The sequence below is a fragment of the Hermetia illucens genome, chromosome 4, assembly GCF_905115235.1.
Source record: "Hermetia illucens chromosome 4, iHerIll2.2.curated.20191125, whole genome shotgun sequence".
Classification (NCBI taxonomy): domain Eukaryota; kingdom Metazoa; phylum Arthropoda; class Insecta; order Diptera; family Stratiomyidae; genus Hermetia; species Hermetia illucens.
In genome coordinates this window covers 49544499-49558006 of record NC_051852.1, presented here as the reverse complement: position 1 = coordinate 49558006, position 13508 = coordinate 49544499, and the positions used below count along the sequence as shown (strand labels likewise).

Sequence of the window (13508 nt, the reverse complement as noted above, 5' to 3'; positions counted from 1 at the left end):
TAACAATGGTTCTCTGGGGCAAATCATGGAGGAGGTACCTTAAAAAAACATAAATTTAATGATGATTCTCCCATGGGTCCATTTAATCTGGGACTACACTGCGGGGATACAAACAAGAGCCCACAAGTCATCGCACTCATGACTGGAGGAGTAATTTTTAGTATTGTCGAGTCACCAGCGACGCCAGTATTAGACCGTCCCTTAAAAACTCAACGATATCCATATCATGTGTTGTTTCAAGAAAAAAATATACATCATGGATACTTCCTACATATAATAATATTAAGTAGTGATGAAGGCGGAAGAGGAAACAAGAGCTATAGAGTGAACCTGAATGAATATTTGGAATAAAAAATTCTAGATAAATCTCATCGTTGGCAACCAGTAGAATAATGACCATCCCACGAGTCTTTAGTAGTTGAAATTATAAGAGGAAATGGGTAGGTAAATCCCTGTTAACACCATCCTTAATGGTCAATATTATGCCATCCGTGGCAATGAGCACTTGCTACATACAAGTCCTTCTCGGCTTATTTGAAATGCAATTTCGAGGTGTTCTTTGCATATAGTCACATTCCTGCACGAGAAAGGTAACCACTACAATGGGTTTCTTGCCTATCAGCCTTAGCCATCATAGCCAAGTTGGTTAACGCTTTCCAAGTACCATCGCGCGAAATGCCTCTTCTCATCTATTTGTTTTTTGACGCTTATCATGTATTTATATTACGCTGGCGGTATCTTAATGAACCACACTTTGAGTCAATTTTGGCCGCAATTAAGTGCTCCATGTATGTTTACGCAGTATATTTTCAGGTGATTCCATCCAATTTTCACTCAGTGTATTCATACAAAATTGATCCAAGCCAAGAAATCTGGGATCACGATGCGGGACATCAATACAAAAACGAGTTCTGCATAACGCTTCGTCCGCCAAATAGATAAAATCTAATATTTTCATTAGTTCCCCCTAAATATTCCCCATAAAACTGACAAATTGTTTATTATCGTTGGGAGTCACCTCACGTTCCCAAGTGCATTCTCGGCACCCACTAAACTCAGTCGGACAACTATCATGAGCGTATGTCGTTAGTGAATATCATAAACGAATGCACCTCGCCCCATACTAAGAGCAGCCCAGCCAAACATTTACTAGCATAAATTCCGACAAAATGATCGCAACATTCACACTTGAGCTCAATAAAATCGCGGCCGATTATCAAAACAAACGCAGAACCAAATAAAATCGTAATCGTGGGCACTGGTCAACGAACACGACAGTGCGAAAAAAATTTTGGTAGGAATAGCACAAGTCAGAATTCTTTCATGACTTTTCGAGTTTTTGCAGATCATCTTCTCTTGGCAGCCACAATCTTCAGCGAACCATTAACGATCTTACGGTTGCCTTCAAGAGATCTAGTAGATACAAGTAGCGAGCCGCGTACTTAGTTTGATTCGCTATTGTGTTCTTAATTGATCGGGCCTAGTGAGGGCAGGAGACGCAATCTTGCTTCAATCCGAGTGATCTTTCTATTTAATTATATTCGGTGTAGAAGTGGATCAGTGGTGACAATCCGATAGAAGCAGGAATTAGTCATGCACCATGGCGAAGTGGAGGAACTAGATTTGTTCGTTTATTTTTAAGCTGAGAAACGTGTAGTGGCGTCCAAAACCAATTATTCATCTTTTCTATTGAATTATACTTGGCGGCGGAAGTTAAAATTAGTTTTAGATAATTGAGGGAAATGTCTGTCTGGATGACCTACGTGAAGAGGCGCGCACAGCCTGCATATCGCTATAAAGTTGAATATGTTCAAGTAAGTGTCAATGAGTAGCTTCTGTGAAATGATATTTTGTATACATCGAGTTTGTAAACCGACACTGTAAACAATTTCCGATTATGTTTGAAATAACTGCCGATATCCTGTCGTTTCATTATGTTATCGAAGAAATGGGTTTGTTTACTAATGTGAATTTTATTGAAAAAGTGGCGCGCTAATCTCTGACATTCAAAATGATGTGATTTCTCTGCTAACAATTAGATGCTATGATGACCAAGGTTGTTGATCATCAGCCTCTTGATCGCTAGCTTCAGGTTCGAATCCTGGCTGGTGTTTGTTTTTACATTTGTTCCGCTGCTTCATATTTGTCTATTATAGAGTATTAAATCGGTTGACAATGAAGGTGAAGCACAACAACAATTTAGGGAAAAAATAATAATAAGAAGGAGAGACTGATTGGATACTCTGTGCTCCACTGCTTGAATGAACAATAGTCCAGTCCATTCTGGTACTCTTGTCTGTAAGCCATGATAAAATTGCAAGATTAGCTCTCTATCTGGATTATTGGGTATATACATGAGATTTTCAATGGAACAAACGTCAAACTTCGAACTCTAAATTCGAGCCCAGCGTTGGTTACTCAAGCTGCTCAGAACTTAGAAGGAATTTCATGTGACAAACAGAAACCATCAACTTCAAGAGATTCGTAAATGAAAATTTGTTCCTATAGTCAAAACTAAAGTGATTTTCAAATTGCTCTATTTAACTTAGCTCACGACTTCAGACTACACCAAATACAACAAAATAGAATAGACCACGCCGAATATAATAAAAGAGGATTGTTACCCCATTTCTTTATTAACAAAATTTACCGAATTATATGTTTCCTTTGGAGACTAGTCCGACTGAGATTTCGTATTGACAAATTGACGCTTCATTTTGGTCCCCCACTCAAGAAATTACTTGGGTTTGTATTTCAGTCTTTGGTAGACGTCTTGGACCGGGAGTACATCCTCTTCGAACTTGTCACGAATTTGAACCTATGCCAAGGATATCTGACACCAGAAATCTTATTTTAATGTGAGGCTATATGTTCCCTCTTTGCATTTCATTCACTTTATCCACGGTATATGGCTCCATTGTTGCTTTTATTCGAATTTGTCAAGTTAATGCGTAAAATGGCATTCAGCCCTCCCAACCACCAGCAGGAATAACGTTACGTTTATATGTAAATTAAATGAATGAATTGGAGATACTGTACTGTTTTCTGTAAAACAAAACCTTATTAAAATCGCACTATTACTAACAAAGTTATAATAGGTCACAGGTCACTTGTTTGCAAATTCAAAACTTTGAACGGGTATTCTTACATAATATTTGCGTTTATTACGTGCTAGGTACTAATGGGACCAATGCACACTCAAATGGATTTATAAAAGAAATACATAAAACACAAAACCTTTCATACCTGAAGCGTTCAGCTTCCGCTTTCCCGATTTGTTTTACATTGATTTTTAATTTATCCTTGTCTTATCTTATGATCGATCGATAGATATGGATAATCGAGGGGCTTGAAGAAGTTATCATTATCCTTTGAACTTCATGTCCTTCAGACGATGCTAAATTAACACATTAGAGACAAACTATAATCGTGGATAGACTATGTAGCACGTGATATTGTCGCCATGGAACTTTAATAAATCCAGTAGAGCCTTTAGACGCAACAATCCAATTGGATCAGACCTTGAAGCGAGTTAGAGCACTTCATTCAAGACCGTAAATGACTACATGTACACTATAGGAAGCAATGTGGTCAGTCTGTGACCTTCCGCTACTACAGCCGATCATATGTAGAGGGACAATATATTTATTGTAAATATGGATATTTGTAGCCATGTAGATATTTTATAGCCAGCTGCTCCCTTCTTTAGTGGTTGCTTCATTTTGAGGTCTTTTCGTCTCGATTTGAATCGGTCCAGTAAATACCTTTTTCAATTGGAAAGTTTTTGATGCTATTTGTATCAATTAAGTTTTTTTGGCATGGTTTCCCCGTTGATCCATTGGGCCCAAGTGATCAGATTGTACGATAAGAGACGTATTATTTTCCGGCTTGGTGCCTTTTTCCTACTTTCAACATTAATTCCGATTTGATTAACCTTCACTCGGCTTTTTTTGCTGCTTAGTATACACAGAGATAGAGCTTCGAGACATCGAAAAAGTTTGAAATAGAGGGTCATAAAGGCAAGAAGGCTCCCTAAGTATAACAAGAGAAGGTGGACTAGTAGATGTAAGGAAGCATGCAATATCGACAGGAAGGCAGAGTTGGAGTGAAAATCAACAACTTCGAAACGCCAGAGTAGATTCTTCACGACGTTGTTTTTGAAAGTTATTCTGATGACGATGAAATAAATTAGACGCATGCTCTCAGAATGTGTTATGAACAATATAGTATTGGCTTCCTGAAAATAGAGAAGTATGAGGAATTTGTTAATCCCAGCGAACCAGGCTCGAAAAAAATGCAGTGGATCCAAACGAATATCGATCGCAATGATTTCTTCTTCGTAGCGCTATAGCCACTGTTGAAACTTGGCTCCGCAAATAATGATCGCGTTCGTCAGTTCCTTAAACCTAAGAGCTGTCGGCGCCTCGAATTGCCCATTTGTTGAATGTATTTAGCCGATTGGAGCTTTCGAAATGTTGTACCTTTGTTCAACCGTAACTATACCTTCCTCGCTACATCGTCGAGCTTCCACTTGCGAACTAATTCTGCTAGGGTGTCGAATTAGAACATAACTTCCTATTATCTGGTGTCAATCTCCGAAACTGCCTCCCCGATGATGTTGCTTTAAGTATGTTATAAGTATATGGATGGCCTTTTTCTTGCGATAGTACATTAATCGAATGTTGTCTTTTAATAGTTCTGCGGGTGTACCATGGATTTCTGGAACTTTGGCTTTCACACCGTTTATCGCTGCTTCAATCTCCTGATGCTCGGAGGTGACAAGAAGGTAGACGATGCAGCAACTCTTTCGACTGAATCCACACCAAGTGGCCAAGGAGAATTTCCCCGTGGCGGAACCGGGAATCGCTTTATTTACATTCACTTGCTTGTTGTGATGCAATAGGCGAATGCTCCAAAACGTTGGGTGATCAGACCCGAGTCTGCACTTGCACTCATCTAAAATGGCTTCGACCACTAAGTCTCACCAGAGATTATCTGAAACCATGAGGAAGGGGATAGTCTTCTCGACGGGTACTCAGATTAAACCATCAGGACATAACTGCGTCAATCTCCTATAGAGACGGCTGGTCAATTCCAGTCTCACTGTCCTCCATTGGCGTGGTTGCCAAATCAGTTGATACTGTATCAAAGGGATTGAGGAATTCGACAAATTACGATGTCCATCTATCATTCACTTTGTCTTTCTCACTAATGAAGCTGCCATCTTGATGTCTATACATATTTTTTTTGGTTAGAATCCAATCCTATCCAGCAGTACTAGTATTTCAATGTTTAGATTCAACCTGGATTAAAGCGCCATCAGTTGTTATATTAATTATGTCTTGCTATATAGTATAGTAGTAGGAGTAGTGGTTAGAGCACAAGGCGGTTGAACGGAAGGTCGTGATTCAAATCTCACTGGTGGTAGTGGGATTTGTATCGTGATTCGACGCCGGATACCAATCGACTCAGCATTTCGGGCGAGCGCAATGCTGACCACAGTGCCTCCTACAGGTTACTCTGTAGTGTCCCGTTACGGTTTTGAATGAAGTTCTCAAACACACTTCAAGGCCCTAGTCCAACTGGATTGTTGCGCCAACGATTATTATTATTATATAGTAATGAAGCTTCGCCCAAATGATGTATTGATCCGGAACGTGCTTGCTCCAGTAGACATTTCGTCATCAAGACGGACTTCTGCTTGCGTTTTGTCCATCCTTTGTAATTTGTACACTTACAAGCTCATGATTACGTGTTTTATATCCTTTCTTAATTGTACATTACACACTGACATCGCTATTTTTTCTATCTGATAAAAAACTATCCCAGCAAATCTTATTCTAAAATGGATGTGCTTGGTTGTACAGAGTAGCGTAGAGGAGATATCGATATGTAGGGTATTTTGGAACCTAAACCCCGTAGAGTGGCTCTTTCGTTTTTTCCAAATTATTCGGTTGGGTAGCTTCTGAGAACGACTCCGTGAATGATGTGATCAGTTTCGAGCCCCCTCATTCCCACTTTTCAATTAGTTCAATCCTTTCTGAGAAAAGTACATGTGACAGATGGACAGATAGTAAATTGATTTTATAAGGTTTTGTTTTACATAAAAGCTTAAAAACGAGACAAATGAAAATAAGTTCATTACTTCGAAAGAATGGTCGAGTTTTATAACCTAAAAGTTAGGTGCGATTAGGAGCGAGTGTTCCAAAATGGTATCATTGCCATGTTCATTTGCGAGTTGCGGAGAATACAGTCTTTGCAGAGAATATATGTACATTTTTTTTTTGTTTCATTGTTACCTCAACAGTAAAAAAGACGATGAATATGGTCTTGGTTTCCTCATCGGGAATATCATTCACTGTTCCTGAAGCTAATCCATTCTTTCTGGTAGCTCAAAATATTTTCACTTAATTACTATTTTTGAAATGGATAGCAACTTTAAGGAGGTGATTAATTTTATTAACTAGCAGCTGTTCACATAGCCTTCGATTTTTCGATATGACAAAGTTGACAGGGCTGTGTGTAGGGCCAAAGGCAAGCCCATTTGTTATTTTCTCTGTATATTTCCCATATCTTATTCCCTGCTGACCTCGGATATCCTAATTGTAGTTTTCCCCTCTCTCCCCTTCTTTGTTTGTGATGGCTTTTATATTCCTATGCTCATTTGGCCTAACGTTTTGGGCCCTCCACCCCTCCCAACTAACTCCTTCGATTTTTCTTCTCTATTTCTTCTTACTCCTTAGTTCAACCTCACCAGAAATTACTTAAAGTGCAACCTGCCCTTGCGTGTTTGCATCGTTTTCTCCAATTTCCAGATATTTTTTAATTCGATACGCGAATCGCTCGTCTGCCAAGTTCAATTTTCAAAAAGCTAATTTCTAGGGAAGCCCTGGCTACTATCAACTGAGATCTCATACTCATCCCTTAAGCATGGAATCAAGCCCTCGGCTCCTTCTATATCATTCCATCTAACGTGCCCCTTGGAAACGTTCCTTCTTTTCCCAGGTCCCTGTCCTATTATCCATTCTGGTTCAACACTAAGATCCATAAGAAGTCTGAACGAAGTCTAAAGTAACATAAACCTTCCAGAAGTCATGCTGATCCCACCCACTTCAAAGCTTTGCGAATTATGTCCAGGAAGGAGTATCTGGCTGGTGGCGAGGCCACATTAGCTTGCGGAAACTTTAGACCTTTCTGGTCTTACATTCGGAATCACGCCCAACCGTCTCTAACTTTTATCAAGTTTATGCGCTTCTCTGTTAAATCGCGTCAATTAACTTGTGGCTTACTTCATATTTACTTTTTCTCAATGGAGTTATATATCTTTTATCTCTCTCCCACGACTAGGTGCAGCCTGCTCCCCAGCTTCTGTGATATCCCTCCTTACTATTTCCTTATTCGAGCACCTTTTTGATGCCAGACATGACAACCATCCTAACCTAACCTGCTTAAAAACAAATTATTCATTTCCCCACCCTCTCTGCATAATTTTTAACAAGAGCTCCGAAATTCGCAATTTTCCTAGCCTGTGGAAAGACGCTCTCATTTATCGCTACACACAAAAGCAGGGACCATACACTCGCCGAGAATTACCATCCTATTTCTCTTCTCTCTTCCTCTTAAAGAATGACTGTCTATGGCTCTGCTAATCACACGGTACTTTTGGCCAAACCCGCCTATCTTAACATTCCCCTGTCGCTCATTCCATGGTTCGCCTCCTACCTTTCTAATCGTTCCTATAACATTTCTTATGCCAACTTCCTTTTTCCCCTAAGGGTGTACCACAAGGTTCCAATTTTGGTCCATCACTATTTTTATTCTTTACATATGACGTCTCTCTCCTCACGGCTGCTTCCTTGCTTTATACCGATGACCGTAAGTTGCTCTCATCTGTAGCAAATGGCATTCTACGTGCTACGCTCGCAAATCCGCTCTCACTCTGTTTTCCTAATTTCTTGGCGTCCTTTATCTTATCGGAGCTCCATCAGGGACCTCAGTGTAACTTTCGATGATAGGCTTCGCTTCGACAGACGCTACCAGAATGTCAACAATCGCGCTTTCATAATGTCTGGCTTCATATTGACTCTACCTCTTCTAATTTTGACTCTTTGCCCCTCAACATTTTTCAACTCTCTCGGTCGAGGCATTCTTGAGTATTGTTCCATGATCTCACTAGCCCCCCCAAAAAAAGAAAAAAAGAAAGAACTTCATGCTATACTGGGCGGTATGGTATACTGCGCCTAACGCTAGAACTTTCGAAGTTCCTTTCGTATGGTATATTCAAAGAGTGTTCGGAACTTATTGAATTATAAGCTTCAAGAAATTTATATCAGGCTAGTAAAGAAAATCCAATAATACCTATTTTCTTTAAACTGCGTGCGAATTCACTTAACTGTCTCCCAATAATCCTTCATTTACTACTTTGCGAAAGCACTTTCCATCTAGAAGAATCGTTCAACATTTTACAATAATTTAATCCTTTTTTTCTCTTTCAGCAACGCCATTCAAATCCAGAATTTGAATCTCATCAGAGTCGCCCCTTATCTGAAGCTAATTCAGATTTAAGTTATGATCTACTCTCCGAGAAGCCATTCAAATCAACAAATGACATTGGACCAAATCAACTAGGAGACAACAGTAGTGATGAAGTGAAGCGATCAAGTATTAATTCAAATGATTCAACAGGAACCGATCGCTGTCTAGTTAGTGGTAGTCGAAGAAATCTGCCAAAACATCAGCGCCCGCTCACGCGATATTTGCCAATATTTTCTGCCGATCTAGACTTGAGGCAACACATCGAATCTGCCGGACATCAGATAACGTTATGTCCACATGTTATTGTGGACTCAACTAGCTGTCGAGGGTGAGTTTTCAATCTTTAAGCTTGATAGTGAGCCTCTTTGGTTACGTGGTATTCAGTAATATTTGAAGCTCCTCATATAAATTTGAGACCTTTTTTGTACTAAACCTTTAAAAGATAAACTACCCCAAACTCAAATATACCTATGAAAAAGGAAAAGAATTTTTGGATATTCTACTGTGCTACAAAAGATTGAGTTCCGAAGCCCCTACTACTCTTATTCGTCATGGTCGGGAACTGACTAATGGGGGTTGTTCCTCATGGTCTAGCTCCACCTGTTTGGATCACAATTATCGTGCCTCTACCAGATTTCTTCGCTGGGGTTTTCAAACTCTGTTACGGATGATGAGTATACTGAAAAATGTTAATCGTGTTAAATCGTTATCAGACAAAGTACAAGAATGTTAAGCAAGTCGTAGAAAACAACGCTATACGACAGGTGTTTGTTACATGTATCTATGTAACAAAGCTGGCTTCAGTGCCACGAAGATTTGATGAGATTTTTTTGAATGAAAACCTTGATCGTTAAACTGAACTGAACCCTTTATTCAATATCACATTTGCTTATATACATTTCTACACCATTCTAGGTGAACCCGGAACTTATAAATGTAACAATTGATTCACCACAAGTGTAACTTGCGGAACGCCTGGAATTTTTGAGTCCCTCAATGATTCACCACAAATAAAACTTGAAAAGCCTGGAATTTTGGAGTGGTTTTATTCTTCTTTAGCTTTTATAGATAGCGGGATCAACTCGTTTAGATCGAGAATTGCACTTCTCGGTTATCAGGTCTTATTTAACGTATCAAGTCATTCTTATTTCGGACGGCTACCAATTTGAATATTAAGGCCAATTTTCGAATGACATAATTTACCACTGAAGCCCTGGCTCTTACAACTTTTTCACGATGGGCGGGACACCATACTGTCTGTTGATGTTCTCATTGTAGACGTAGTTTTTTTAACTGGGGGACGACACGTGGTGACTTGGCAAAAGAATCCTTCTTTGGAGAACACTGACGATTTTGATGTGGGTTGAGTAGCGGATGGTTCCACTCACACTAGAGCATGTGCTGTGTCTAGATATTCTCTATCTAGACAATATAGATAGAAGAGGATAGAAAGACAATGTAGATAATTCTCCATGAGCAACCAAGCAGCGTATATGGTTTCTTTATTGTTATCCTTCTTGGAATACAAATGCGCTTCAAAATCTTCAATTCTGCAGGACTTTCTTCATCAGAGTGGTTTTATCGTATTGCTAAGTAATGCAATTGAATTCACTGAGCTAAAATATTGGCTCTCAGCTCCGGAGCTGACGTATTTGTTCAAAATATGCCTACCATTGTGGCTCGTCGCTGCGACAGCCGCCTGAGTAAAATCACGAAAACTACTTAATAAGCCATATATTAACGATTACAATGTCGTAAATGTTAACGAAGTGAACGATATTCTCAACGCCTTCACAACCTGTGTCGACACCATTACCACCATGCCACCGACTGCCATCTGCATATTTACCAATATGGTCAGTCAGGTCAGGAACGTTCTTGCGTCGAGTGGTTCCCAGAATGCATATTTAAGTCGTTAAGGCGGCCTACTTATGGTACATAGGCAATAGAAAAAATCGGTCGTCTAATCGGCTGAAACGACTTCTTTAAAGGCGTAGAAGCTCCTAGAGACCACAATACTGACACCATATTGATTGCGCAGATTCATAGTCATCAAGTTCCTCCTGGCCCGGGTCATAGATGTTTATGATTAACTAAAGAGAACTAACTAAAGAAAATAAAGTCCCTCTTTCTGAAACCGTCTTCAATATTTGTCAATGTCGCTACAATTGCTGGCGTAGGTACCTTATGAGTTGAGTAGTTTGAAATGTATTACAATCACAATGAAACTAGTTACTTTATGATAACCATAAACTCCGTAAAACCCGTACCTGAATCATCATCATCATCAACGGCGCAACAACCGGTATCCGGTCTAGACCTGCCTTAATAAGGAACTCTAGACATCCCGGTTTTGCGCCGAGGTCCACCAATTCGATATCCCTAAAATCTGTCTGGCGTCCTGGCGTACGCCATCGCTCCATCTTAGGCAGGGTCTGCCTCGTCTTCTTTTTCTACCACAGATATTGCCCTTATAGACTTTCCGGGTGGGATTATCCTTATCCATACGGATTAAGTGACCCGCCCTCCGTAACCTATTGAGCCAGATTTTATCCACAACCGGACGGTCATGGTATCGCTCATAGATTTCGTCATTGTATAGGCTACGAAATCGTCCATCCTCATGTAGGGGGCCGTGTCTGAATATTGATCCTAAAGTTTCAGTTCCATATCTGGGACGTCACCAAATGACCGGTGTATTGGCAATCACTTTCGATCGCCAACGTCGTAGTTTGTATAATAGCTAAGCTTTCTCCCTAACCTGGTGATCCCTTCCTTTTCCGAATTTCGGATAACAACAAATCTAATATTTGTTTTGTTATATTTAACATTTTTCAAAAGATTGCTCATGTTGCGAAGTTCATTTCTTCCTTTAATTCCGAATAATAATGATATCAGCGTTTGATTTTCAGAGAAAGTAGGAATGTTGATGGTTCTTCAGTGCGTTTTCACGCTTGATTCCAGAAGGAGCTCTGCCCGCAATATGAGCATAGCCACTATTAACCTCTCACAAGGCGTTATCGCAAATAACCGGGTCGAGAGCACATACCTCAAGAATTCTCCTGAAGCATTTGCCCTGAAATGGACATCCCGGTTACTATGGTACCAGATAGCATCCAGTGAGGCTTCATGTGGGGTTTAAGCTAGTGCTCCTCTACCTCTTGACACACTGATGGCAATGTGCTTTTGTACTCTGGAAAGGCGATTGATAGCAGACAAGAATCCAGTGTCAGATTGTTTATGACTACTGCAGCAAGGCGCGGTCTCTTGACCTGGGAGCCAACAGACTTGTGAATTCAACTGATTCCAATTGTACAATGCTTTGCACGAACGGAGGCAGCCGATATAATAGAAAAGAATACTTTCTACGATTCTACGAGCTATTACGCGCAGTGCAGGACAGGCTTTCTAAAGGTGATATTGTGATCGTGATGGGTGATCTGAATGCCAAAGTGAGATCTGATAAGACCTTGCAAGGACACGTGTTGAGGGAAACACGGTCTTGGCAACTGCAACGATATTGATGGGAGGTTCGTGAATTTCTGCAACTTCCACTGCCGCGCCATTGGTGGCACATTGTTCAAGCCCAAAGTTTGAAATTAAGTCAGTTGTGTTTCAACTGAGCGTAATCGTATCAAAAATTAGATTGACCACAAGAGAGATGCCATTTCTTGAAGGTTTGGAGAACTGCGACTTCCCTAGTTTAACATTGACCTGTTGTATGATTCAGATATCGCTCGAAAGTGGGAGAGCTATCTTGCTGATCAGTCGCTAGACATACTGACTAACCCACCTGAGAATATCGATGAGAATTGAGTCGTCATAAAAAATACTCTTTCCTCTGTGGTGCTATGCAGGTCGTCGGCCACGCCCTGAAGGGATGCCGTAAGTTCTGCTGACTACGGAATCGTAGAAACGGATCGACAACCGAAAGTGATTGAAGGCTCTATTGTCGGGAAGTTCAGCGTAGTGTACGCCGTGACAAAAGGGAATTTCGGCCATTAATGAACTCAAACGGAGCAAAGCCGCTGGGCCTTGACGATCTCCCGCAGAGTTATTTATCGCTGCACCTGCAGTTACTGCAGATCTGCTGAGAATCTGAGACTTTTCCCAGGGAGTAGAAGAAGAGGATTATTGTGAAGATTCCGAAGAAGGAGACTTGTTTTGACAATTGGAGAGGTGTCTGCGTGCTTGGTTCCATCACTGGATGTTGCCCGATGCATTACAGCACTAGATCCGTTTTTGCTGCCTTCTCTGAAATCTGGAAATGCAAATATGTCAACACCAAGGTTAACTTGAGACTGGTCTGTGCTAGTGTTCTTTCTGTGAGTAGCATATGGAAAGTAACCCTGACTGTCACTTGAAAGCTCCAAGCTTTCGTCAACATCTGTCTTCGCCTGATACTTACCTGTCACCTGTACACGATGTAATTGGATGCACTGTCACTTCACAGTAGATAGGTCACATATTAAAGGATAAATGCATTGTTGGCCACACTATGTCACCCCCAAAACGCTTGGCGCAGAACAATAAAAAAGGAGTGCGGGCATCTCAGGAAGTTCTGGGGGGAGTTGAAACCTTTCAATTGACGATCCATAATTCACAGAGGGGTAAATTATAACCATATATATATACCCTGTTGTCGCGAAGATATTCGCTAAAATCAACCTGGAATGCATCGAAAAACACCGAGAAGGGTTGGTCGACAGAGAGTAGTCTGGTTTAGACTCTGGATTCTCCTGTATCGCTTACATAAATATCCTCCGGATCACAATAGAGGCATGCAATTAGATACTTTATCTAACCCCGCCTGGTTGCAATCAAAAAATTTTTCAATTTTAATTCGGCCAAAACCTCTTCTTCGTCGCCTCATTTGACAGTGGGAGTGGATAGTGGATCAGATTAACCACTTCCCTCAATCGGAAGATTAGTTTGGGGGGAGCCGAGAGGAGAGCTCTTAAAACATTATCTAG

The 13508-nt window shown here is 40.5% G+C and overlaps 1 protein-coding gene across 3 annotated transcripts in view; it reads left to right on the top strand.

Moving 5' to 3' along the window:
* The window catches only part of LOC119653582 (pleckstrin homology-like domain family B member 1), a 216292-nt gene that overhangs the window by 199959 nt on the left and 2825 nt on the right, over positions 1-13508 (top strand). For all 3 annotated transcript variants that reach the window (XM_038058331.1, XM_038058332.1, XM_038058330.1), the window contains one exon: positions 8496-8863. In XM_038058331.1, the coding sequence (XP_037914259.1) occupies positions 8496-8863 (368 nt within the window). The remainder of the gene's footprint in view (positions 1-8495; positions 8864-13508) is intronic.